The sequence below is a fragment of the Haliotis asinina genome, chromosome 12, assembly GCF_037392515.1.
Source record: "Haliotis asinina isolate JCU_RB_2024 chromosome 12, JCU_Hal_asi_v2, whole genome shotgun sequence".
Taxonomy (NCBI): Eukaryota; Metazoa; Mollusca; class Gastropoda; order Lepetellida; family Haliotidae; genus Haliotis; species Haliotis asinina.
In genome coordinates this window covers 30,354,399-30,381,072 of record NC_090291.1, presented here as the reverse complement: position 1 = coordinate 30,381,072, position 26,674 = coordinate 30,354,399, and the positions used below count along the sequence as shown (strand labels likewise).

Sequence of the window (26,674 nt, the reverse complement as noted above, 5' to 3'; positions counted from 1 at the left end):
ACTCACTCACTCACTCACTCACTCACTCTCGTGATGGAAAAATCAATGCAGTCCAGCATGCTTGACCGTGATTCTTTCATCACAAGCGATGCGCAATAGAGAATATTTGCCTTTAACAAAGTAGACGTGCGAAATCGTCCCATGATGACCTCCTGAAATCTGGACTGACAACCGAAGCTGGTTAAACCGATTTCATGCAATGTATTGATGCTTGCTTGGGTGTCCCACTTCCTTTGCTTCAGATGAGATGTAATTGTTGTTGAATTAAGAGTATTTTGATAACCAGAAGGACCCTCACACCCTTCAACAATTTTCATCCTAAGTTTTTGCTCATAAAAGTCACGAATCGTGTATATTCCAATGTGCTTAAAGGTTGAAACCTAATAAAATTACATTTAAAAAGCGCCCTAAACCGGATTAATTTTATCAAAATGTTTTACCAAATTTAATAATTAACATGAATGCATAGATTCTTTCTGGTAAAGTTGCAACATGGTGTGTTTTTGACCATGTGTTGTACACGAAAAGCAGTGTCATTTGTGATAAGAGATCGTACTATATCTCTTAAGGTTTGAGAAAAAACAGCTGGTTCTTATTGCCAGACCAACAACGTCCACATTCAGACACAAACCATGTTCAGGGCAGGAGTGTTGCTGCTTTTTGCTTGCTGGACATGTGTCCAGGCAGTAGTCAGATACGATGGGTGAGTCTCTCTGTTGTGAGTTTGGTTTTATGCCGCTTTAAGCAATATTCCAGCAATATCCAGCTGGGGACACCAGAACTGGAGTTTACACGAAATACCTATGTGGGGAATGGAACCCGGGTATTCGAAGTGATTTGCAAACCTTATACCCGCTAGGCTTGTCCACTACCCGAGCTTCCCAGTAGACCGAAAATTTGCGGGTGTTGAAAATTTCAGTTAATTTCGAAAGTATTCAACATTGTTACATTGGGTGCTTTTTCGTATCTCGATACTTCAAATGGTTTCGCTTTTTGTACTTTAACTCCGTCATGAAAATATCACCGCTGCTGGACAGTCCACTATAAAATATATATTTGACACGAAACGACGACTACAATACAAAAACATATCCAATGTATTACCTTTTTCATCATGCGGTTTATAACTAACCTTCGTCGTCTTGGTCTATGTATGCTTATATGTATGTGTGTGTGTGTGTGTTTTATACATATATGTCTGTGTTTCTCTCTCTCTGTGTGTATGTCTGTGTGTGTGTGTGTGTCTATCACTGTGTCTGTGTCTGTGTCTGTGTCTCTATGTGTCTTTATAGAAGTAGTTCTTAATCAGTCATGTATAGCGTTTTAGTAGTAATTCATCTCTAGCAGTATACAAAATATTACATATCACGAAACCATTATTGAAATGATTCCTTCTGTAAACGAGGTCTTGAAGTAAAAGAGTTTATCGTAGTTCTTTCAAGATTCAGGTCCATTTAAGATCAGGCAACTTATCGTCTTTGGTCCTGATCTAGTGACATTGTACCTGACCTGCTGATTAGTGAATAAATGCTTTTTCCACTCTTTGTATTTTCTGTCTCGCGCAAAACATTGCTGATTCATATTTCTACATTTACCATTTATTTATTTACCACACATAGCCACCTTTTGTGGACCAGTTCAATCCAGGATAAGGTTTGACTGGGGACAGAAGGTGGTGGATGGGGTGGAGATGGGGTTAGTAGTAGGGATGTTTGAGCGAATCAGTTCTAAAATAAACGACAAGCCACTTTCTATTTTCATAGAAAGTCCACTGTGCATACGTGTTTACAAATCACACTGTTAATCATTAGTCCTGGTGTCCGAGGGTTCAACTGAAACACGCTGCAAGACGGTGCCACGAAGTAAAGGATTTGGTGGTGGTGTTTTTCATACCTACTTTTAAAGTATGCAATAACATCTTTCAAAATTATTGGTGTTACTTTATGTGGTTGCTCTTATTCGCTGTTGACTGAACAGATATATTAATAGCGGAACACGCCGAACTGTTCTTTTTGGCGTCAGTCGAAACTTGAATGCCTTTTCACTACTTTTGAACCAATGGATAATTGAGACTGGTTAATCTCTGGCGCTGGCTTTTTATATTTTATCTTCCACTACATTGATTACGAGACGTGTGCGATTAGATTCCATCCTTTGTGCTTCTGCTGCGCGTTGTCATATACACGCTACCATTTTGCAACAAAGTGTATAGTGTGTATCCTAGTCATCTATAATTGCATGGATGAGACAGCTACAGATAACACGGTGCGCCTAGAGGCAGCAAGAGTATACTCCCCAAGGGGCTCAAACTGATAATTCTATATTGACTTCCAATGACCGAGAGAATATATGTCAGCGCCTTTAACAAGTACTAATTGCCTGGATATGTGCGCTTTATATAAATATCTTATATCCATGAACTAGTAATCCACTCAGTTCGTTCCAGTCGGTTGCTGCCGACTATATTTGGATGAGTTTTATGTGTGCGTCCCATTGATGGAGGTACTCGGAGACGGAAAGGGTAACTTCATCCAGACAACCACAATATTTACGGTTTTTTCATATTTGAAATAATTCCAAAGTAAAAGTGTAATTTATAATTAATCTAAGTGACCATTTTTCTTTTCAGACACCGGGTGTTGAGAGTTGTCCCCAAAACACCGACAGAATATGAAACAGTGCAGAAGTTGGAGGCTTTTGCAGAAAAAGATAATGTATGCACGCCCAATCTAATTTTAAAAATCCAATTAAATATAGAAGTAATTAAAGCGTTAACGAGTCATGCATGTATGTTTATATATACTTAATATTTATTGTTAATCCTAAAGTAAAGGTATATACATTAGTGAACAAGGTGTCGCTGCATAATGCTTCAGACTATCTTGTGTATTTGAACATTTGATTAAAACCAATTCTCACACCCTCGGGTATATTGTGCTAGCATGAAGGAAATTTCGCTGCAGACCAGTCCTCCTCGAATTATTCTTGCCGCATGCTAATACAACAGATCTACTCTGCAGAATGTCTGGGCCTATGAATATCCGGGATAGAATTGGTCTTACGTAACCAACGATTGTCGTAAGGGCGACTAACGGTATCGGGTGGTCAGGCCCGCTGATTTGGTTGACACATGTAATCAAAGGTCGATGCTCATGATGTTGATCACTAGGTTGCGTGTTTCACGATTAGCGAGAATATTACTGAGTGGGTGTTAAATAGCAAATCAAACAACAGACCAACATTTCACATGTCTAGGAGGGGTCCAACGGTGATTCCCAACAATGGTACTGCTGAAACCATTATCATCTTCTAATTTCGTTCACAGTAAAATCAAAATCAATGTTTCCTTGTTTTATGCCTTCGACATCATTATGGAAATGCATAGTATGTGGTTCACTGAATATATAGATCTATCCATAACCTTATAGAAACACGTATGCATAAGGAGGAACCAGTCATATTCATAAGATTAAAATGAATATATTCACACATTGTATTAAAAATATTACGATGTCAACAGGCTGACGTATGGCGCCGCAGCAATGGGGTGGGTAGCCCATTTGACTTCCGGGTCACGCCAGATGACTTTATCGTCATGACATCATGGTTGCACGTACATGGCCTGCGTTACGAGGTGATGGTGAAAGACGTCGAGATCGCCGCTCAGAAACAACGACAGTCTAACAACAAATCCATCAGCGACATTGATTTTGATTATGGTATATACCACGACTTTGACGAGGTAACTGTCGTCTTTACGTCGGAAGATAACGTCGTATTGCGAGCACTTACTCAGATATTTCGACACCAATGTCTGTGCACAGACGTTTACATAAGTCTTTAAATACACTTTGGACTTGATCGATCCTCGCGTGACTATTTCAATTTGACAGATTAGTGTGGTTTGATTACACTGATGATTTAGACAGTAGTAATCACTTTTGTTTAGTTAAGAAGTGAGTTATATAACTTGCGCTTTGAGAGGAATAAATGTAAAAAAACGTCGCTTTTAACATATTATGTAAATCCGCGTGTGCACACCAGTATCCACGTGTATAACTATATTTTAAAATCAGTTCTCATGAATAAATGTGTCAATGCTAATATACAGTATACAATTACGAACTGTTTATGCAATTATCAGCTCGCAAAGAACTATATACTGTGACTTTGTTAACGTTCATAGACGCCAAACAGTTGGCAAACTGTAAAAGTTGCATAGTTTATTTATTTCAATACTGAAAGGCCTCAGGCCTATAGTATAAAACACACATCATACTACTCATGATATAAAGTAGTATAATATCATGGAGTCATATCATACCATATAATGCTGTATCACGTCATATTAGATCATATGATATCAGATGGTACCATGTCATGTCATGTCGTATCATATATGTTCTCACATCGGAAATAGTATCATACCATATCATAATACATCATATCATCGTCTCACGTCATATCCTATATATCATATGTCAAAGATCAGCTTGTACATCATATATAATGGCATATCAAATCATATACATGACATTTTAGCAAATGTAATATAGTATCATGCTAAATCACTCACTTCTCGATATCACACATATCTTTATATCATTTGTAGGGCGCACTCCATATACATATCATTTATAGAAGAATTGTCTGGATAGCATAGCTTTGTGAATAAAAATTGCAATATTTTGGATTACCTTTTCATTTGAACACGTCAACAGTGAAGAGAATTTGGCAATCGATGGATGTACAAAATAGTATTCTTTCATATATTTTCTACGTAGTGTATCAAATGCTGGACAGACAAGAAGGAAATGATATTCGTCTTCTATTGCATTGTTAGTGCAACATTTACATAGTCTATCTTCTCTTTTTATATTCATAAATCTCCCCTTTTCAATCAATAAATCATGGGATGAGCAACGAAAACGTGATAATGCTGTTCTGAATTTCTTAACATTTACACATGATAGATAACCTTCAGTATAAATGTGGGTTTTTAGTGTTGAGTAATACTTACACTTTGTTGATAATGAAACAATTCCCAACCACTTTTGTTGATATATGTCTTTTAATCTTTGTGTGAATGTATTTAAAAACAGTGATGGGGCGAACACTTTTTGATCATACCATAGGTTATGGAATACAGTTGAGAAGAGTAGGTTTTTTACTTCTGATACCCAGTTCTGCTTACCGTTTTCATGCAACAATAACATCATTTCATAACATTTTTTGGGTAAACGGTGTGATGACATGTTTAATAACTTTATCCAATATTTGATCACTCTAGTTTGCTGGAATATGTGGAGGGGAAACCTGCCACATTCTCCATATACCATAACGTCTGGTGTGCTCATCTTTACTCCGAGAAATGTTTTACAAGCAAATAGGTGAACTTTTTCTATACAATCAAAGTATTTCAAGCCCCAAATTTCGGCACCATAAAGTAAAATCGGACTGATTTTGGTGTCAAATATTCTAAAAAAGGATGCTAGATTTATATCTCCTAATACTCTCAGGTTTCTTAATATACCGATTAGAGCCTTACGTGCTTGCACAGATGCGTATTTTGTGTGTGTCGACCATGACAGAATGTTTGTAAAATATACTCCAAGGTATTTGTATGATGTAGTTCTTTCTACGACATTACCCTTATAATACCATATTTCCTTTTTCGATAGTTTACCTCCTTTCTTGAATGCAATTATTTTTGTTTTATTCATGTTTACACTTAGACAATAATTTTGGCAATAGGTTTCTAATTCGTTTATCTGCTTCTGTAGGCCGTTTATAGTGCTAGAAATGAGAACAATGTCATCTGCAAATAATAAGAGGAAAAGATAGAACATATCGGGATGCAACTGGATACCATGTGAGCAATTTCGCTCAATCTGTACCGCTAGCTCGTTTATGAAAAAAGAGAACAGGAACGGGCTGAGTACGCAAACTGTAGTGCACGTGGGCGTGGACTTTATGGTCGATTTATGCATGGTTAGCCAATCACAGGAAATAAAATGCGATATGTGTATTTAAGAGTGTATTATTGGACTACAGTTTTCTATTTGTCTGCCTTCAGATCAACCAGTGGATTACCGACATAGCAGCTGAATATCCCAACATTGTCAGCGTCATTACCGCCTCACAGACATACGAAGGCAGAAACGTCCGCGGTCTTAAGGTAACATCATCATCTGTAGACTGGAGACCATATTGGATACCATTTATCAATAATCGGAAATAATTTAAAGGTTGAAATTCCTGTGTCTTAATAATAGTTAAGTTATATAATATTATATTTTTGTAACGGGATCATTTTTATGAAATTCAGTGATTCTCTTTGGAAAAATTCATAAACTGACGTACAAAAGAAGGAATATTTGTGACTTGTAAGTCACAATCAAACACTTTTCAAATATTAACGGGGTGTTTTTCCTGTTGTTTTGTCTTGGTTTGTTTTGCTTGGTGCTGTTTTATTTATTTTTCACTTCTGTTTCTTTTACTTTTATTGTTCTTTTTTTGTGCCGGGAGGGGTGGGGGAAGACAGGTAGGTGGTTTGGGAGGGGTGTGTACTTTCTATGGTGGGTTCAGTAACTTTATGTTAACTTTTGATATGTTTTTCTCAGATATCAGTGGGCAATACAACGAAACCAGGCCTGTGGTACCAAGGAGGTATACATGCCCGGGAGTGGATCACCCCCGCCACTGTAATATACATCACAGCGCAGGTAGGTATATGGGTCACACGGGCTCCAGTCACCACATCCGAGACATTCTAACAATGTTTCACAACATCTGAGCTGTGAAACATATGCCTTAAGTTAAAGATGATTAGTTACATACAGATATACAGTTTTGAAATTCGTAGCGATAAATAATTACAGTTCATAAAACTGTTGGAAGCGCTCGTACAATCTCTACAAAAAGCCCGCAAGTTCGTCAGAAATACACTCAGTCCGACCAGTGATTCTTGTCAAAACCTTCACATTAGACAGCACAATGTAGCTACGTTCTTAGTGCTTTCAATATGATATATATATATATATATATATTCTGAACAATAACATAATGCCATAAACGATTTAAGTAGTCGGGATTATTTTTATCAAGGGATCGCAGCTATTACGTGCGTTCTGGTTTGTCGTATTTTGGCACATAACAAGCATGGAGAGGGGAACGAGTCTTCTTGGATGTTACGGAAAGGGGCAAGTGTGACGAATGATGGGCACGAGTCGCTATTCGGCTTGTCCTGGAACAACACGAGTTGGTGTGATTGGAAACCCGCGAAGATCAGTGTTAAAATTGGTCCTCAGAATGCTCGTAGTTAGAGACAGCTTAGAGGAACGAGTGGTCGTTGACACATGTGATTGTTTTCCAATGTAAATTGATGCTCAAGATGTCACTCACTTCATTGCCAGGCCTAGACACATGGTCGATTCTGACCGAGTGATCAACATATTGGGCATTGAAGTACGCAACTGGGATACGATGACATGTGTTAACCAAGTCAGCGAGTCTGACCACCCGATCCCGTTAGTCGCCTCCTACGACAAGCATGGGTTACTGAAAACCAATTCTTCTAGATGTCATGTGCATGTAACTTGTAATGAAACTTCTGAAGTAATGTGTGTAACGCATGCACAAAATATATCACAACAGAATAATTATTGCTTGTTTGTTTCATTTCAGTAACCATTAAATACGAATGTAATCTTTCTTTTTCAGTTCAGTATATAACGGTAAACGAGTATTCACCACCAGCATTGGATATATCACACACTTTAGTACGTGTGTAACATATTATTCATTGTATGTCATGATCTTGCAGCTGTCTCACATATATCTATCAATGCTGTTGATAAAGAATTTATACACACTGGACAGCAAAAGAGACGCAACTTTGTTTTTGTCTTGTACATAAACATGAACACTTACTTTATGAGATTTCATTATTTTGAAAATTGCGTTTCGTTTGCTGTTCAGTGGACGTATGTAACTATATCTAAATGGATTGATACGATCGAGTCATCAATAGTTAGTAAAGTACATATACCACAATGATTCATCAGTTGCTGAAGCAATACCCCACACGGTCAGAGGTGAAGGAGATTCTGGAGGGATTTGAAATCTACGTTGTTCCCGTCCTCAACGCTGACGGCTACGTCTTCACGTGGACAGAGGTGAGCCCTCTTTAATAGTAAGTTGCACCTTAGCATTGTATTAGCAGTGCTGACACCACTTTATTGGTATGTATCACCCTAGCCTTGTATTGAAACAGACGAGGCCACTTTAATGATAAGTTCAACCTTAGTATCGTATTTACAGAGGTGAGCACACTTGATTGTACAAACATGCGATTGAAGCGTACACACTCGCACTGAACGATGATTCGTACACTGACACAATGTAACGGTATATGATCTTACACTCACACATTGCAACGGTATAGGATCGTACACTTACACATTGCAACGACATGGGATCGTACACTCACACATTGCAACGGTATAGGATCTTACACTCACACATTGCAACGTTATGAGATTGTACACTCACACATTGCAACGTTATGGGATCGTATACTCACACATTGTAACGGTATAGGATCTTACACTCACACATTGCAACGTTACGAGATCGTACACTTACACATTGCAACGACATGGGATCGTACACTCACACATTGCAACGTTATGGGATCGTACACTTACACCTTGCAACGGTATAGGATCGTATACTCACACATTGCAACGGTATAGGATCTTACACTCACACATTGTAACGTTACGAGATCGTACACTCACACATTGCAACGACATGGGATCGTACACTCACACCTTGCAACGGTATAGGATCGTATACTCACACATAGCAACGTTATAGGATCGTACACTTACACATTGCAACGGTATAGGATCGTATACTAACACATTGCAACGGTATAGGATTGTACACTCACACACTGCACCGTTACGAGATCGTACACTCACACATTGCAACGCTATGGGATCGTACACTCACACATTGCAACGTTATGGGATCGTACACTCACACATAGCAACGTTATGGGATCGTACACTTACACATTGCAACGTTATGAGATCGTACACTTACACATTGCAACGGTATAGGATCGTACACTCACACATTGTAACGTTATGAGATCGTACATTCACACATTGCAACGTTACGGGATCTTACCCTCACACATTGTTACAGGAACGTCTCTGGAGGAAGACGAGAACAGAGCATGGTATTTGTAAAGGAGTCGACCCTAATAGAAACTACGGATTTCAATGGGGAGGTAAGTAAATATGAAACAATGTTCCACATCAGTAGGAAAAACTACAAAAAAACGTTCAACATCAACAAAAATCCCTGCTGAAAGAAGACCTGGCTGCACAATTCCGACTAAGTCATGAGCATGCATTGTGAATCACTATCAAATAATGATGCCAAGTGTCCGCGAAAAAGTGAGCGTATCATCCCTCACCGTTGGAACCATTCATGAACATATTCCAGGGGTGGTAAACTGACAAAAACGCGTATCATGGTACAGGCCGCCGAACGTAGACAAAGTATCCATATAACAAAGAAAATGTAATACGAGTATATATTGAAGAGCAATGGAGTCCCCAGACACAAAAACGCCCGATATCACAAGTCAGTTCTCCTGCCACATAATGGCGACCTGAAAGCAAACCAGACAATCAAGTGATCAATACATCAGAGATTCCCGTTCTTAATGTTGCACTGCGACAAGTGAGTTAAGTTACCCGGGGGTAGAATAGGTCTTCAGCAACCCATGCTTGCCATAAAAGGGGAATATTCTTGTCGTAAGAGACGACTAATGGGATCGGTCAGGCTCGCTGACTTGTTTGACACATGGCATGGGTTCCCAGTTGCGCAGATCGATGCTCATGATGTTGATCAATGGATTGCCTAGTCCAGACTCGATTATGTACAAACCGCTGCCATATAGCTGGAATATTGCTGAGTGCGGTGCAAAACTAAAATCACCAACTCAACCCTTTGCTTACAGAATCGAGTGGATCCAGCGGAGATCCATGTTCTGACACGTACCGAGGACCAAGTGCGTTCTCTGAGCCCGTCATTAAAGGCGTCACCGACTACATGAAGGATAGCGGTGTAACGTTCAAGGGTTTCATCGACTTTCATAGTTACTCCGAAGTTTGGATGACGCCATGGGGATTCACAACCGACACCCCCAACGACTTCACCGACCAGGTACACGTGGATACACTTGGTTACATGTTTCAGTGTGCTGACTCGAGCTGGAAGTCGAATATGATAATGCTAACTGTTAAGATCTATTTTACACTCGGCATAAGAAAAGACATCATTATGGAACCACTATAGTGTTGGGAAGGCTGACTTTCACGATCTCTTGTGGAGCCAGTATTGTATGGTAAAGAGTTCTAGTATTTTTTTAGTTTTTAGATATGTTATGGAGAAAGTATTGTATAGGGAAGGTTACTAGTAAGGCTGACTTTCACGATCTCTTGTGGAGCCAGTATTGTATGGTAAAGAGTTCTAGTATTTTTTTAGTTTTTAGATATGTTATGGAGAAAGTATTGTATAGGGAAGGTTACTAGTAAGGCTGATTTTCACGATTCCTTGTGGAACCAGTATTGTAGGGTCAAGGGTTCTAGTAATTTTTTTTTATTATTTTTAGATATGTTATGGAGAAAGTATTGTATAGGGAAGGTTACTAGTAAGGCTGATTTTCACGAGACCTTGTGGAGCCAGTATTTTATGGTCAAGGGTTCTACATTTTCGAGATCTGTTATGGAGAAAATACAGTGTTAGGAACGGTACTACTAGTGCCGATCTTCACAATTTTACGATCCCTTGTCGAGCTAGTATATGTTTAGGGAAAGGATTCTAAAAAATGCTATCTTGTAAATCCGAAATGGAGCCTGTATTGTGCATAAAGGGTAGCTGTACTGTTTATTATGACGATCTCTAGAGGCTCTAACTTATACAACCATCTGTCCAGAAGGGTAAAGCACAATTGCATTTCAAGGACAAGCGGATATAGGATATCATGTGTGGGCACCACAGACACAGACTACTTATAGCTGGTTTATGTCCGGTACGTGAATACAGAACAGCAAAGTGGAAGATGTATATTCTTTGACCCGTGTACTTCCAGGATGCCTGTTCAGCTGCAGCCACGGCCGCCCTCAAAGCAGTGCATGGAACATCCTATGAACATGGAACTATTGCCAATGTCTTGTGTAAGTATTTGTTTATATGTTTAACGCCCTACTCAGACATAACCCAGTACAAACAATCATCTAAATTACCAAGATTGAGGAGTCGTGGGGTAGCCCAGAGGGTAAAGCCGTTGCTCGTCACAAGAAAGGCGCGGGTTCGATTCCACTTTGGTACTTTGGTAAGCGGTTCATGAAAGTAAGTTCTTTATTCTCCTAGCGTTCAATGACTTTTCCCAAAGATCACATAACAGGTCGACTGCTGTTGATCATGATAGTCGAATTGGTTTGGATTGTTTTGAATTATATTAATTCTTTTCGATCAGTGTGGAATTAGGAGACGGCCAATCAGTTGGCCAATTTTTCCTGGTGTTATATTGAGCATTTGAAACACGGGAATACATTTGGAACCGACGGCGTCAGCCGGATGTTTCATGCGAAATATTCCCGTGCTTCAAATACTCAATAACACCCGGAAATTAGCCAACACATGATGTACATCGACACTGTAAACAAAAAAGTAAACCAAAGGGTTTACTGCCTGCACTCGTTTACATCGAGTACGGGTACTGCAATGAAATGTCATCAGCTGGCCGTTTCAGCTGGTTCCCATGGCAGCATCTGATTATGATTTGAATTGCGTCACCACTGTTGACACAACAAAAATGTCTGTAAGCAGCGAATAGTCTTGCTGTTTCCGGGAATCAATTAACATTTGACCATGTTTTTCAACCAATCAGATTAAAGAACACAGTGAGTTTTGGTTTGCAATGTTTCATTTATTGACTGTAACAATCGTGTTATGTTTAAATCTTGAAAAAATGTTTTGTGTATGTTTCATGTTAGAAACTTTCTGAAATAAAGTTTGCTTAACCATTGTTACCATTTGAAGCATCTTCCTCGTTACTGTTTATTAACTACTAAGCTTAAGAGTGTTAGGCAAGGTTGTATTCGTAAACTGTTTTATCGTGCACGTGGTGTACCGACAGACAACGATCATGACAGACAGACAACAGACAGACATTTGTTTCAGTAATAAGCCACTGGCCCAAAATTCATAGATATGTATTTTCTTCGAAACTACTTGCGTTTTACAGAAGCAGAATTTTCTATTTTCCAACTTTATTTAAAATAGGCATAAATTACTTGTAATAAGTATTCCTTATATATAGGGAGGCTTTACAATATATTGAAATAATCAGTTAAATTAAGATTAATTTTTTGCAAAATATCTTGAATCATAAGGGACATTGTTATGTCGACAGGTCTCAGAACTAAGTGTAAAATTGCCCCTTCTGAAATATTGTGAAATAGTTTCTGAACTATGGAGCAACATCTAAACTGAGATAAGTTTCAACATGTTTGAGGGACTTGAAAAGTATATAATTATAACACCATGTGTTATAAACCATGATAAGACTTATACAAATAACACCGACGCTCTTTTGCAGACATCGCCAACGGCAACTCCGTGGACTGGGCCTATGGTAGTATGGGAATCAAGTACGCCGCAACTCCCGAGCTGAGGGACAAGGGTCAGTTTGGTTTCCTCCTCCCAGCTGACGAGATCCTCCCGTGTGGGGAGGAGACGTTGGAGGGGTTCCTGGCCTATGCCAAATATGTGCTTGACAACTGATGAAATGGACACAAAAATTAATCTTAGTGAAAAACAACGAAATTGTTAGTTTTTGTATGTAAACTTGATCATCTCGTTTCCGAATGAACATTGAACAACGCTGACGGACTTTAAAACTGGTTTTGTATTGGTCTTAAGGTGTTTGGTAGTACGTGTTGGAATTTAATCTTTTCGTGTAGTGATCGCCATCCTCATCGGGATTCGAGTATCGCAGCTTAAGTGCACACTACTCGGACAATATATTGTGACTAAGTTTTAGAATAGTGATGTATCCTGTAGCTTATAATTATTGTATGCCAATACTAACACTACTTATGAGAGTCTATGGTTATAACTGGAACTATAAGTGGGCATGCGCCCTTGCAAGTGCAATTACACACACACACGCACACACGCACACACGCACACACGTGCACGTGTCTTAAAAGCGACATCCATCCCCGTTCACTTCACCACAATATTTCTTTCATTTAGGATCTATCTATAAAGTTCCATCACTCCTCACAAACACTTTGTTTTTTCCTCGATCACTGGGTGTCATTCTCAACGGTACATCCTATTATCAGTCTCAACCCCCTGAGGAACATACAACTCTTGCAGCCATTACGGCGCACCAAAGTAATGCACTACAGAGTAAACTGTTCTGTGTTACAGATGCAGTCTAAGTAAACTTAGTAAACTCTACCACTGAGTCTAACAAAACCTTATGGGAGGTCGCGTCAGGTAACCTTTGAGATTGACCAATCAGAACACAGCCTACCAAATCGCGAAAGTGCACATTCGCACATCCCTTATGAACTTTTTATCTCGAAAAGGTTCGTATTCCGATTGCTATTTAGCGAACGATCGCTTCCGGGTGATGCACACGGCGTAGGTACTGCCATGACAACAGTGAGTAAACAGTCGCTGAAAATAGTGTTTTTGACAATATTCAACGATGTTATCTTGCAGAAATATTAGCAAATGGTAACCATGTCAACAGAAACCCCAAAGCGTATATACTGCAGGTCAAATAAGTGTGCCAGATGCGGAGTTTTGTTTGTGGAGAGATCTGTGTCTGTGACCTGAATATTTTGAAAGTCCCTCCGATCCCTAAATAGTAGCCGTTGTTTGATTGGTTAAATCTATTTAACCGTCTCGCATTTGATTGGACCGTCATTGCTAGCTCAAAGGTTCCCTGATGCGACCTTCTACTAGGTTTTGTTAGACTCAGTGGGGGAGTGTAACGAAATACACTGAGACGAAGTTTACTTAGACTGGTTACAGATGAGCAAAATACAGCATTTCCTTTAACATAACAAACATTTACTATGACATGTTAATACTACTCATATATGCCAGCACGCCGGCTAGTGTTTCCTCTCCTGAAGGAACTATTTGGTCTGGCGGAAGCAGAAATCCGTATTTTCCCGTGTCACGCAGTTCAACGCCGACAGAGTACTTGATATCAGCCACACCGTATGTCCAGTCAGCACTACTTCCGGAAGCCACATCTAGCAAAACAATACCAGACCATGTTAACAAGTTCGATTATGCGGAGAAAATGTCAGAAAATGCAAGCCTCCGCTTAAGTGAGGCTCGACTACATAATTTTAGTTAATAGTGTTATCACCTCGATGCTTTGTAAAGTCCACTGTTACGAGCTACGGCTTGTCAGTGTTTCTGAATCTTTCTCATACGTAGCATACTAAACATATTCAAACAATATATGTTTAAATCAAATTCGCCTTAACATATTAAAGAATCCTGATAAAAATATTAATATTTTAAATACGCATCCACTTGCACTCGTAAGTCAACACATGCGAATATACGTACATATTATGTTGGCAATGGAACCGTACTTGTACTTGGTTCCATGAACCGCTTCAATGGCATCCACTGCTGCAGCCGAAGTCACGTTCTGAAGTAAACACTCAACTTTACTATCACCTCGTTTTATTCATTGCGGTAGGTATTAATCGGGGCTGGGATGGATCCAAAACCTTCTTCCGGGGTACCCGACCCCGTTACTCTACCCTAGATGTGTACCCAATATGTGAATTCCTGACATCACATTTTAAGAAATGGCAATATATTCTTCACCTCATAGACCAATATTTCAACTGACTGTAAATGGTATCAAATTCATAACGAGTCCGGGTACTGATCCATGAGATGGGTACCCGGTATTACCCCTCCCCGCCCTCGTATTAATGTATAAATGATATTTATTACTGATTACGTATGCACTATCCACAACGATCAATTTCCCGTTCATGAAGTTATTGTTACTATCATAAACTGTCAGATATTGTTTTCAATATTATTAGTATGTATGGTAAGACAGCTGATGCTCCGCTCACATCTATCTAAAAGTTCGAATCACACGCACCTGAGCTTCAGCATCTTTAGGCAAGTCAGTGGTGTATCCCCAAGGTGTCATCCACAGCTGAGAGAAGCTGTGGAAGTCAATAAAGCCGACGATGTTGATGGTTTCGTTCTGAATGTAGTTGGCGATGCCTACGACCACCTTCTCGGAGAACGGTGACGGACCACAGTAAGAGTCCGAGCAGGGGTCAGTGCTCGCACCTGGCAGCTCTGAAAAATGCCCAGATGAATGAGTAAATGAGTCTGGTGCAACTCCGAACAATGAGTCAGTGTCATCACGGTATGTCAGAAACGTGGCAATGGCACGAGAGGGCACCAGAAATGTTCAATGATGCAACATTTATAAATGTTAAGAGGAGCCAGGACCATCAAAGGGTCGCGGCTCAGCCCAGCAACGCCTTAGATGACTTGGTCTCCGTGCTTAAACTACGTTGATAAATGGACCGAGGTAAATTTCGAATCACTGTACATAATACATTTTATTCTGTGGTGTAAACACTTTGCATCATGCACATATATGAATACTCCATGTAGCTATATACACAAACCGGTAGACCTGCAAAGGTTAGAATTAGTCTTCAGTCCATGACTGCCGGAAGAGGCGACTAACGGGATCCGGCGGTCAGGCTCACCGACTGGTTGACACATGTTAGCGTGTTCTTATTACGTAGATCGATGCTCATCACATGGTTGTCTGGTCCAGACTGATTATGAACAGACAGCCGCCATATAACTGGGATATTGCTGAGTGCGGCGTTAAACAACAACCAAACCATAAACAACAACCACAAACCAGCATCAGTATCTAGCACAAAACCTACCGCACCAGTGGAAGTCCCAGTTTCTGTTTGGATCAACCCCTACACATTTCTGACCATCACGCTTGCTTCTCGTCTTCCTCCACATGCGGTCCTACAGAAGAGTCGAGAATAATGCTAGTGTCTGGTAAGAGAGTGAATGAGTTTAGTTTTATGACACTTTTAGCAATATTCCATCAATATCACGGCTGGGATACCAGAAATCGGCTTCACACGTTGTGCCCATGAAGGGAATCGAACCCACGTCCTAGACGTGACGAGCGAACCCTTCAACCACTAGGCTACTCCACAAGCCGTGTCTGATAGGAAGACTAAAAATTATGAACAAAATCCAGATGATAAAATCGATGTTGGTGAAACCGGTGGGAATATCGTTCCTATCGATTATATTTCAAAATAATAAATAAAAATGACAGTGAAAATGTGAATATATTGTTAACAAAATGTAATTCGTCAACACTAGAAATGAAATCAAACTTATCGTTTTGATCCCAATCATTTATCAGTTTTAGCCATTGATCAACGTCAATTAATGCGACGTTCATCAGACATATAATTATGGAATTATTTGCGCTAAACAGTTACATTCGCTGACAAGGTGCGTGCTTCTGGTTATTTATACATGTTGAAGTTGTCGCCTGAGTGAAATATAAAAATAACTTACGGTTGTTCGGGTGTATTCGTAACCGTCGACGTTGACGACAGGGACGATGTATATGTCAAAGGCTTTGAGAGCTGCCGTCACATTCGGGTTTTTCCCATTTTGTTCTAGAAGCTGTTAAAGGGATGGCACACCCGTGAACTACAGTACTATATACTACATGTATGTTTTACAATTGCTAAAATACTAGTAGGAATGACACAATGTTATTGTTGTAGCTGAAACTCTGACAAACAATTGTCATTTATTAGAATTTACATAGAAACGTGTTTCTCCACATCTCCGTCATTGGTCATTAAATGAGACTAAGTCATATTTGCCTTTTTTTTTCATGATTATAGTTGCCCTATTTTCTTCCCACAGTGGTTTCTTGTCACATCTTCCTACGTAACCTCTGTTCTTATACGACCCTTTCACGGTGCGAGTATTCAAGACTCGTGATTGGAGGCGATCAGATTGAGTAGTGCAATCACCGACCTCATTTCAAAAGCGATCATTTGAAAGATCTCGGTAATTTCCGGATGCATCGTGAAAACTAGGACCTCTTGCTGAGCGCAATACTCAAATGTTTCTTCTAGACAGAACTGATTGGACAGAAAATAGGCGATAAATATGCTGCCATTTTTTGCCGCTAGGCGATTTTATAAGAACCGAGAAATATGGTCGTATCAGAACAGAGGTTCGTAGGAAGATATGACAAGTAACCTCTGTGGGAAGAGAATGTAGTTGCCCTTGTATCTGAGTTTTTCATGAATCAAGGGTAATATTTTGGGGAATCCCCAACTTAATGAAGGTTTCCTGCCTCACCTATTGAAGAGCTCGCTTTCCTAGGTAGGATGGGAAACACAAGTTAGGACAGGGATAGGATTGTTTGAAATGGTTCTTATCCAATCAGTAAGATATCCTAACTCCTGTCCTAACTAGTTAGGATCTCTTGTAGCTGGAATACGTCGGACAATAGGCAGCCAGGGATTTATAGGGTTCCAGACACTTGCTGTATATTTAGTCAAACTATAACGAACAATGGTTACAAGGAACTAAAGTTAGTGGTCCCTCTGAATTCGAACTGCAGTTTACTGTGTAAGTAGTTATACAACACATACTATACGCATATAAGCACAAGTCCTGTCCGTTACAAGATATGAGTAAAATCTACATATTATTTGTACTTGTCCTGTCTTGTTCTAAATATAAGTGAAATAAACATTACAGGTAGATACACACCTGTCCTGCCATATAAATCACTGTGGCAGGTGAGATCCACTCCCTCGCGTGGATGCCTCCCTCCAGCCATATTCCCTGTTTTCCTGGTCGAGAGTCCACTGAAATCTACACATTCGTACGGTCATTTACAGATGTCTTTATTCTTCTGCCGAGTTAAGGAAGCAATCAAGCGATGCTAAAGGGAATGAAGGCCTAATATAACACGTGACCTAATTACGTGAACTTGATGACCCACTGTACATGATACTCATATTATAGCAACCAGCTGGAACCAAATCATTGACAGAAATCCACAGTTGCTCTAATAATATTCAAGCAATCTGTAGATAATCGAGTCTGGACCAGACAATCCAGTGATCAACATCAAGCGTATCTATCTACACAATTGAGATACAATGACAAGTGTCAAACAAGACAGGGAGCCTGACCACCCGATCGCGTTTATAGTGTCTTACGAAAGCATAGGTTGAATGTCAAGAACGTGAATGTGGACCTTCCGAACAATATATCACAAAATGAGCGACGTGGTAATTGTTTGAATAAATAGTCTCTAATAGGTTTTTGTTGTGCCTCAACAATCACTGTAGTGACAAATATGTAAGAGATGGGTTTATTCAGTTAGGCATCACTTTGAGGCATCACCTTGATTCCATTCAACTGTCGGCCTTCGAACGACTGGGTGATCGAGAACATCTGAGCCACTTCGGAATACTGAGACACAATGCCCTTCATCCAGTCCATGATCTGAAAAGACAGAAATTAATATTTCAAATGTCTTACGTCACGGTACTGTTATGTATCATAGCTTTAATTCTTTGGCATATTCATGGAAATGTCTCCATTAACTGTAATGCAACATGCATATTTGACAGATGAAAATCCATGGTAAACTTAATGGAAGCATGTCACGACCTCGGATTTTGTTTTAAATCACACATTCATAGACACACGTTCCGTTTCAAACTCCAGTTTCGTTGCCAAACACTGTATTTGTACACTGTGTCCCTAATTTCGAGGAAGTGAAATCAAGGGAAGTGAAAATATCCCTGGTACAATTCCACGTTACTACAAGACAGGTGGCGTTCCTGATTTTTGTAATTTGAACACGTACCTCGTCGAGATCATGATATACACCGTAGTCAAACCCAGCTCCTGCTGGGTGTTTGGACATGGTGTTGAGCTTCTCTTCATAGTCGATGTAGCTCTGCACATTAGGAATTAGCACATGCGACTGAAGTCGCAGCGCGTCCAATATGTAGCCCATATCCGGTCCGACCCGGAAGTCGAGGTGGGAACCGGTCCCGGAACTCTTGTGCCATATGTCAACCTAATATGTCAAGTTAATGTGTTATCTTTTAGGTTTACACTGTATACACCACATCCTGTATAGCTGTGTGAAGCTCAGTAGGAAAATCATATGTTTCAACAAAAACACTGATTTGTCCAATCATTACTACACTGCCACTAGCAAAAGAGATACTGGTCACTATTTGTAATTCATTGTTCACGAATGGCGTTTAAATGTAGCGTGTCATTGGGTCCTATAAGTTTCAGATGTATGTCGAACCCACAGAACCCATAGAAGATAAATCAAAAACACGTTAAATCTGACAAAAGCAGAGATGTAATTTGACTGACAATCAATAATCTCTCATACAGTTCCTATATTTAGAATGATTGATTCTTTTGAAACTAATAAACTGTTATTTCCTCTACCACAAGTGCTGAGATGACGCGGTTCTATTTACTAATTAAGTCAATGTTTTCAGACAAAATTATTTTACGACTCTCGACACAGCGTAATTGCAGTAAATGTAAGTCCTTCACGTTGCATCAGTGATCTTGTAACTTTAACCATGATAAATTAATCATAATCTACATTGTAGACAGTATTTTAATCACGTAATGCCATAAAAAGCATCATTGGCCATAACGCAAATAGCAGTCGTGATAAACATCAACTCACCCTTTTGTTCTCCAAGTATTGTTCAAATTGTTCGAGATAATGGAACTCAGCTTCAGTGTCGGGTGTCACCCGGATAACTTTATGCCTGTATTGATAGAAAACACGTCATGACACTCACAAACGAGTGGGAGAGAGTAAGTTGGTGCGACTGGGTAAACATAATCCTGCTCAGTTTTTGCAGGTAAACCATGGCGGGTCAACTTTAATGTTGAACTGAAAACGAGGTCTGGGTCAAGCGGTTCAATTGAAACACACGTGTAGGGGTTGGCAAATATGGAAACGTCGATCCTTTGAGGTCTAGCATGGAATTATTAGCAGTGAAATGCTCCTCTCGTGACAACTGAACCATTCATCATTATTTTAAATGTATCCGGTGTAGACTTGTACTTTATACATACTGCATGTAACTGTAAAATTATTCTATTTCTAAATGATTGTGATGTGAAAATCCTTACCCATCATAACGAACTTTTTCAGCAAACAAAGTGCCGACACAACACACTAAAAGTATAAGACGGAGCATATCTCCCTGCCTCACTCCCGCCTTTGGTAGTTGATAATATTAATAAGATAGGGACCGACACGCCTTATCACCTGGTGTGAACAGTCAGGTGAATTTGAAACAATGTGCCAATGCATGTGACGTTCAAAGCTCAGGTAAACGATTATAAGTATAATCACAGAATATAGGATTTCACAGAGACAGCCTATGAAGAGCATGACTGAGCTGAAATCGGCCGTGTAATGTGCGGATACTGGCTCGGCTAAGAAAGGTTTCATGTTACTGGACCATAGTTGCAATGGATGAAGGCTGGGGGTGTTTGAGTTGGTGAATAAGAACACTATTTGTCAGAACTTGCAGCATGTCCCCTCCCCCAGTTAATGGATTTCGGGACATTAGGGACATTTCCTTTCCAGTTTTTCGAGGTTTATTTGTTTTTATATTTTTTCTGGAACATTATTATAAATATCAACGGCAAATACCTATTCACATCCACCAGAAATCTCTCTTGAAAGCTTGATTTTATTGTACAATCCCGATTTGAAAATTCTGTAATGAATGCAGTCCTGTAAAGTGAGTGAATGAGTTTAGTCTTACGCCGCCTTTAGCCATATTCCAGCAATATCACGGCGGGGGAGCCCAGGAAATGGACTTCACACATTGTTCCCATGTGGGAAATCGAACCCGAGCCACCGACTTTCCTCATATCGATAATATCTAATTTCCTTTCTTGATAGTTGAGTTTATGTCATGTGCAATGCTTTCTCAACAATGTCAGTGAAGCTCCTGGTGACAGGAACATGGATAGGTTTTTACTGCTCAAAGGTGATAAGATGTTGTGTAAATGTGATTCCAACAATACCTTTGGCCTTTGGGAATACGAAGTTGGCCCTATCATGTCAGCATTATGGATAAATTACTCTTTTGTATATTTTCATTATGCATTGTAGTTACCCTGTACTTAGCATGCGTGAACAATGGATGTCTGGTAGATAAAATATCTAAAATAGTGAGAACTGTCAACGAGTTACGACGAGTATTAAAAGAACTGCCTACAGTCAGTTCATTGTGTTAGTTCTTAACCTTGGATGTAATATGGTCTAAACTCTTTGCTGCTGTATGTGAAACAAAAATCAAACCTACTTGATCAGTTACGACATTTAACACATGGACTCTGTACTGATAAACAATCTAGATTCTCTGTTCTATTGGCGTAATGTATGTACATGTTTTGGAATGGGTCTGGTTATTGAAAATAATTGAATGTGTATTTAACGAACAGTAGCGTTTCGGGAAAATTTCTGTTTATGTGTCATATGATACATGATCAAGCCATGTGATAAGATAACTTTGCCTCATGATCCGTCTTATGCGGTGGGATGCATATACAAGTTAGCCTGTAACTGTCCACATATTGGTCAGTGCGTTATTCATTCATGTATGACACGTATATGTCCGATGTAGGACTGGCCGGAATATGTACGAGCGCATGTCTTGATTTTAGACCAATGTTTGTGTCAGTTTAAATGTGTTATCTTCAATCTGCTGGCCGGACATTTTATGGACTGTTTACAAATGTATTAACCGTACTCGGGATATTTACACGATCAGCGGCGTAGCATGACTCATTTGCCATTACACTATGCTTAAACGTATATGCTTGAACTAAATCACATCAATTTACTATGTTTAAACTTCATCGGCGTGGACTAATTCACATCATTTCATTATATTTACGTTAACACTGGGCTTAAACTTAGAGGCATGAACTACAGTGATTCATAAACGCGTTCTCGTGATTTAGTGAGAATCGCAAGATGAGATTTTACTTTTATTACATCTTATGACGAAATTATTCCATCCTTCCACTGGCATTTTCTTTAGATGCCAGCAGCATTATAGATTTATATGTGTATTTGGCATCATTCAAACGAGACGTAAAGATGTTTTCATCAGACAAGCACATCTCAGTTACAACTCGCCTGACAGAGGGTAACATCCATGTGCATCTCCACACAGTCAGGTGAGATGACCCGAGCTGGTCAGACGCTGTTCCATCAGCCATTACACCCGTGTGAAGAGTGAAAACAGCACAGTAGTACATGATGGTTTCTTGAACAACGTTTCCCGTGATCGATAAAAAAAACCCTCAGATTTCAAATCCTTTTGGGTAGAAATGTTTCAGTACCATGTGTCTTATTCATGTTTCCCGCACTTATCTTATTTTCGAGCTATTTAGTCATTTGTCTACTCATATAGTGGGGTGTCGTCGACAGCGCTTATCTAACGTGCATTTAAAGGGAGATAACCATGATTAGCGGTTAGTCTCGAAAGAACACCCATTAACACTAACGCCATTGCACAGGCAGGTGTTAAACTCGTATCAAATAACAGAAACAGTCGCCCAATGTATTCACAGTGTATGTGCACATGTATATATGCAACAGTACCGATTGAAATTCATCTCAAGAAGCAGACAATCGAAGTGTACTTTCTTTATGTTGTAACCCCTTCATATTCAAGACTTCGGAGTTGAAGAGTGAGCCGGTCCTTTTCATTCACTTTACACGTCAGAAGTGCACACACATCTGAAGATCCGTGGATATATGAACGAAATATGTCAGTTCGTGGTGTCAATGGAACTTCACGAGGTTCGATGAGAGATTGTTACAAGATGACATTTGTGGCTGGAACAGGAAGTGGAATATGCTCGCCTACTTTCATTATTGATATGAGCATTGTCAGCGTGCTCGCTTAGATGTTGTTATTTCATCGTATTCCTCACACCCCGTTTATGGAATCTCTGTAAGTATGAACCCGTTGGGCTGATTTTCTAAAACTTATACGTGGCATTGATTGATGATGTACTCTTTTGTGACGTCAAACACCTACCTTGTGTGCAAAGTTTTAGACTGGCGGGTGTTAATGTTAGGTCACTACATGCATACCCTTTTTGCGAACACCTAGTGCCATCATTGACATTCAGAAATCCCATATAATGTTTATCAATGTTTTGCCATTTACGCTAAACGGGACAATGGAGACTGAAACATCCTTCGCATTTAGGTTTTTAACTGACGCGGTTGAAGTTGTGTTTCTGTAAGTACAGAATTCAGTTGTTATATCATTTGTATGTTTTATTTGGTAAATCAGCATATACAAACAGAAGGAGGCGGTGTCGGTGAGCCATTCCATTTGTGTCATTGCGTGAGGAAGGAAAGCCACGAGGAAGGAAAGCCATAACTGATGCTTATGAGTGAGTGAGTGAGTGAGTTTAGTTTTACGCCGCACTCAGCAATATTACAGCTATATGGCGGCGGTCTGTAAATAATCGAGTCTGGACCAGACAATCCAGTGATCAACAACATGAGCATCGATCTGCGCAATTGGGAACCGATGACATGCGTCAACCAAGTCAGCGAGCCTGACCACCCGATCCCGTTAGTCGCCTCTTACGACAAGCTGAGTCGCCTTTTATGGCAAGCATGGGTTGCTGAAGGCCTATTCTACCCCGGGACCTTCACGGGTCGATGCTTATGTGAAACATTTGTGTCATCACGGGTTTGCTACACGCAAACCTCGAAAGCAAGACATTTGGACCAGCAAGGATTCGAACACACACCAAATGCTTCTGATACGTCACGGGGAAACAGTTTTGCACAGATAAACGCAGCCTCTGTGACGACTGGTCCACACCATATACCAGGCCAGCGGCATTAGACGCAAACAGTAGGTAACATTGGAAGAAAATAGTAGAAACCTGAATTTTTCAGGAAAGCTTCAGAACATCATTGCCATGTGTAAAGTACAAAGTTCTGCAAATTCTACCTTGTGGCATTTTCAAGATGGCCGCCAATTTCAAGATGGCCGCCAAAATCATTAAAATGATTATACACACAGATATTTGTCAATAAATATGTCATGTGATATATCAAATAAAAGCCTTTCTCACAAGGAATCTAAATTTATTGATACGTGCATTTTGGCATTTTCAAAATGGACACCAATTTCAAAATGGCCGCCAAAACCATTAAAATGAATAGACACACATATATTTCGTCAATAATTATGCCATGTGACATATGAAATGAAAGCTCATCTCACAAGAATCTAAATATATTATTTTTAACACCACACATACATAAGACAATGAAAAATGCCATGATAACAACACATTAGATGCTTGTGCTTTTGGTCAAATTTATTAAAATGTCTACAATGGTTGACCTAATACATTTTCAGCTGTTATAGATGAACAGAATTTCTATCCTCTCAAGATAGATGTTTTTATCGTTTTCTTGAAAAAAATACAATTCAGTCCATGTGAAGGTGATAAGCATATATGATATGTTGTCTGGTAAGCAGTGCAGGAAGTGCATTTCTCTGAGAAAAAACAACGTCACCGGTGGGACGAGAAATTATGGTTTTCATGATGACTTTTCCAAAACATTTCAGGAAATTTTGATTTTGAAACAATTCAGTGACTTTATGGAACAAATAAACTAGATAAGATGTGATATTTGGGTGAACTTTATTGAAGTAAGATTTGGAAACTGACAGAATAACATAAAATACAGCATAATGATGGGAAAATGCTGAATGCCAACCTGTGAAAGAGACATTAAACCAATCGTGTTGAAGCTGGTGAAAAGGGTCTTCATGGTCTTGCCCGAGCAAGTATATTGAGAGGAGATGGCTATCAGTCATATTGTGAAGAAAGCAAGGCAAAGTTACTGTTTGTTGTCCATGGTGAATGCAGAAGACACTATATCTGAAAGAGCTGCATCAATTCTTTCAAACGAAAACTTGGAGAACTCCTATCTCCTGACATTGAAAGCCCAGCTTCTAAATTGCGCTCAAATACTCCTGTTGTCAACGGCAAAACACATTGTCTCAGCTGTATTAAGGATATATTGATTTTAAAAATCCCAATCATCATAGAGTCAAGTCACACGAGGATATGACGAAGGATTCTATTAAAGTATACTCAAGAAAGCAGATGCTCGAGCTGACGAGTGGGAGGATGCTGTCAAACGCCAGATCTGAAATACCTTTGATCATACAGCGGCAGAGGTGAAACACCATCATGATTGTCAGGTCCTGTACTATGCTGGTAAGCCATTTCCAATCGATACAGCAACACATTTTAGGAACTCTGCATGTATATTCGTGAAAATGATGAAGGTCAGCGTTCACTTCAGGATCTCACATCTTTCATGAATGACTTTCTAGGTTGAGCCAATGGATGTGAGCCAAAAACTCTATATCTTACGTTGATGAACTTTTTAGGGAAGGATATTATGAGCTCGTGTGAGCATGGAAAGCCCAGAATGTACACATTCTTGAATGAAAGAAATTGCATCTTAAGAAACCATTATTTGAATAACGGTTTGTCCAAGGATTCAATCAATGTCTATGCTTTCAATGTCTATGATTGAATTGTAATGTTTTTCAAGAAAATGATGAAAGCATAGACATTATCTTGAGAGGATAGAAATTCTGTTCATCTATAACAGCTGAAAATGTATTAGGTCAACTATTGAAGACATTTTAATAAATTTGACCAAAAGCACAAGCATCTAATGTGTTGTTATCATGGCATTTTTCATTGTCTTATGTATGTGTGGTGTTAAAAATAATATATTTAGATTCTTGTGAGATGAGCTTTCATTTCATATGTCACATGGCATAATTATTGACGAAATATATGTGTGTCTATTCATTTTAATGGTTTTGGCGGCCATCTTGAAATTGGTGTCCATTTTGAAAATGCCAAAATGCACGTATCAATAAATTTAGATTCCTTGTGAGAAAGGCATTTATTTGATATATCACATGACATATTTATTGACAAATATCTGTGTGTATAATCATTTTAATGATTTTGGCTGCCATCTTGAAATTGGCGGCCATCTTGAAAATGCCACAAGGTAGAATTTGCAGAACTTTGTACTTTACACATGGCATTGATGTTCTGAAGCTTTCCTGAAACATTCAGCTTTGTACTATTTTTTCCAATGTCATGTCTATTGCCCCTGGCCCTGGCACACGCACACGCACACGCACACGGAAACATACACACGCAAGCACCAAGATGTAAAAATGCACCAAATGGCCAAAAGGGGAACTAATAGAGCATTTCCAGTCCTGTGTCAGGACCGAAGTGATGAATAAAGCCTGTCCACGGGTCTGCTTTGGGGTGGGGGTGTGGGGGGGTGGTAGCCTACAGGTTAAAGTATCCGCTCATCACGCTGAATGCCAGG

The 26,674-nt window shown here is 39.5% G+C and overlaps 2 protein-coding genes across 2 annotated transcripts; one reads left to right on the top strand and one right to left on the bottom strand.

Annotated features, from left to right (window-relative positions):
* The first annotated feature begins 632 nt into the window (after window positions 1-632).
* Window positions 633-12,870, top strand: LOC137258410 (carboxypeptidase B-like). The gene is made up of 10 exons (XM_067796083.1): window positions 633-703; window positions 2,630-2,714; window positions 3,521-3,742; window positions 6,077-6,178; window positions 6,624-6,725; window positions 8,067-8,177; window positions 9,217-9,301; window positions 10,040-10,245; window positions 11,174-11,258; window positions 12,686-12,870. Exons 1-10 carry the CDS (start codon window positions 633-635, stop codon window positions 12,868-12,870), a joined length of 1,254 nt encoding a protein of 417 aa, XP_067652184.1.
* Window positions 12,871-14,178: 1,308 nt separating this feature from the next.
* Window positions 14,179-20,432, bottom strand: LOC137258562 (carboxypeptidase B-like). Its single transcript, XM_067796275.1, has 10 exons — window positions 20,365-20,432; window positions 19,910-19,994; window positions 19,055-19,270; window positions 18,586-18,687; window positions 17,944-18,048; window positions 16,723-16,833; window positions 16,062-16,152; window positions 15,245-15,450; window positions 14,689-14,773; window positions 14,179-14,363 (listed from the first exon to the last, which is right to left on the bottom strand). The coding sequence occupies exons 1-10, from the start codon at window positions 20,430-20,432 to the stop codon at window positions 14,179-14,181; spliced, it is 1,254 nt and encodes a 417-aa protein (XP_067652376.1).
* Between the last annotated feature and the right edge of the window lie 6,242 nt (window positions 20,433-26,674).

Excerpts from the sequence above, each read along its gene's own strand:
- LOC137258410 (XM_067796083.1), top strand. The coding sequence starts at position 633 with ATGTTCAGGGCAGGAGTGTTGCTGCTTTTTGCTTGCTGGACATGTGTC. Across the intron at positions 704-2,629 it reads GCAGTAGTCAGATACGATGG|ACACCGGGTGTTGAGAGTTG; the intron begins GTGAGTCTCTCT and ends TTTTCTTTTCAG. Across the intron at positions 3,743-6,076 it reads TATACCACGACTTTGACGAG|ATCAACCAGTGGATTACCGA; the intron begins GTAACTGTCGTC and ends GTCTGCCTTCAG.
- LOC137258562 (XM_067796275.1), bottom strand. The coding sequence starts at position 20,432 with ATGCTCCGTCTTATACTTTTAGTGTGTTGTGTCGGCACTTTGTTTGCT. Across the intron at positions 18,688-19,054 it reads TATATCATGATCTCGACGAG|ATCATGGACTGGATGAAGGG; the intron begins GTACGTGTTCAA and ends CTGTCTTTTCAG. Across the intron at positions 14,774-15,244 it reads CTAAAGATGCTGAAGCTCAG|AACGTGACTTCGGCTGCAGC; the intron begins GTGCGTGTGATT and ends TGTTTACTTCAG.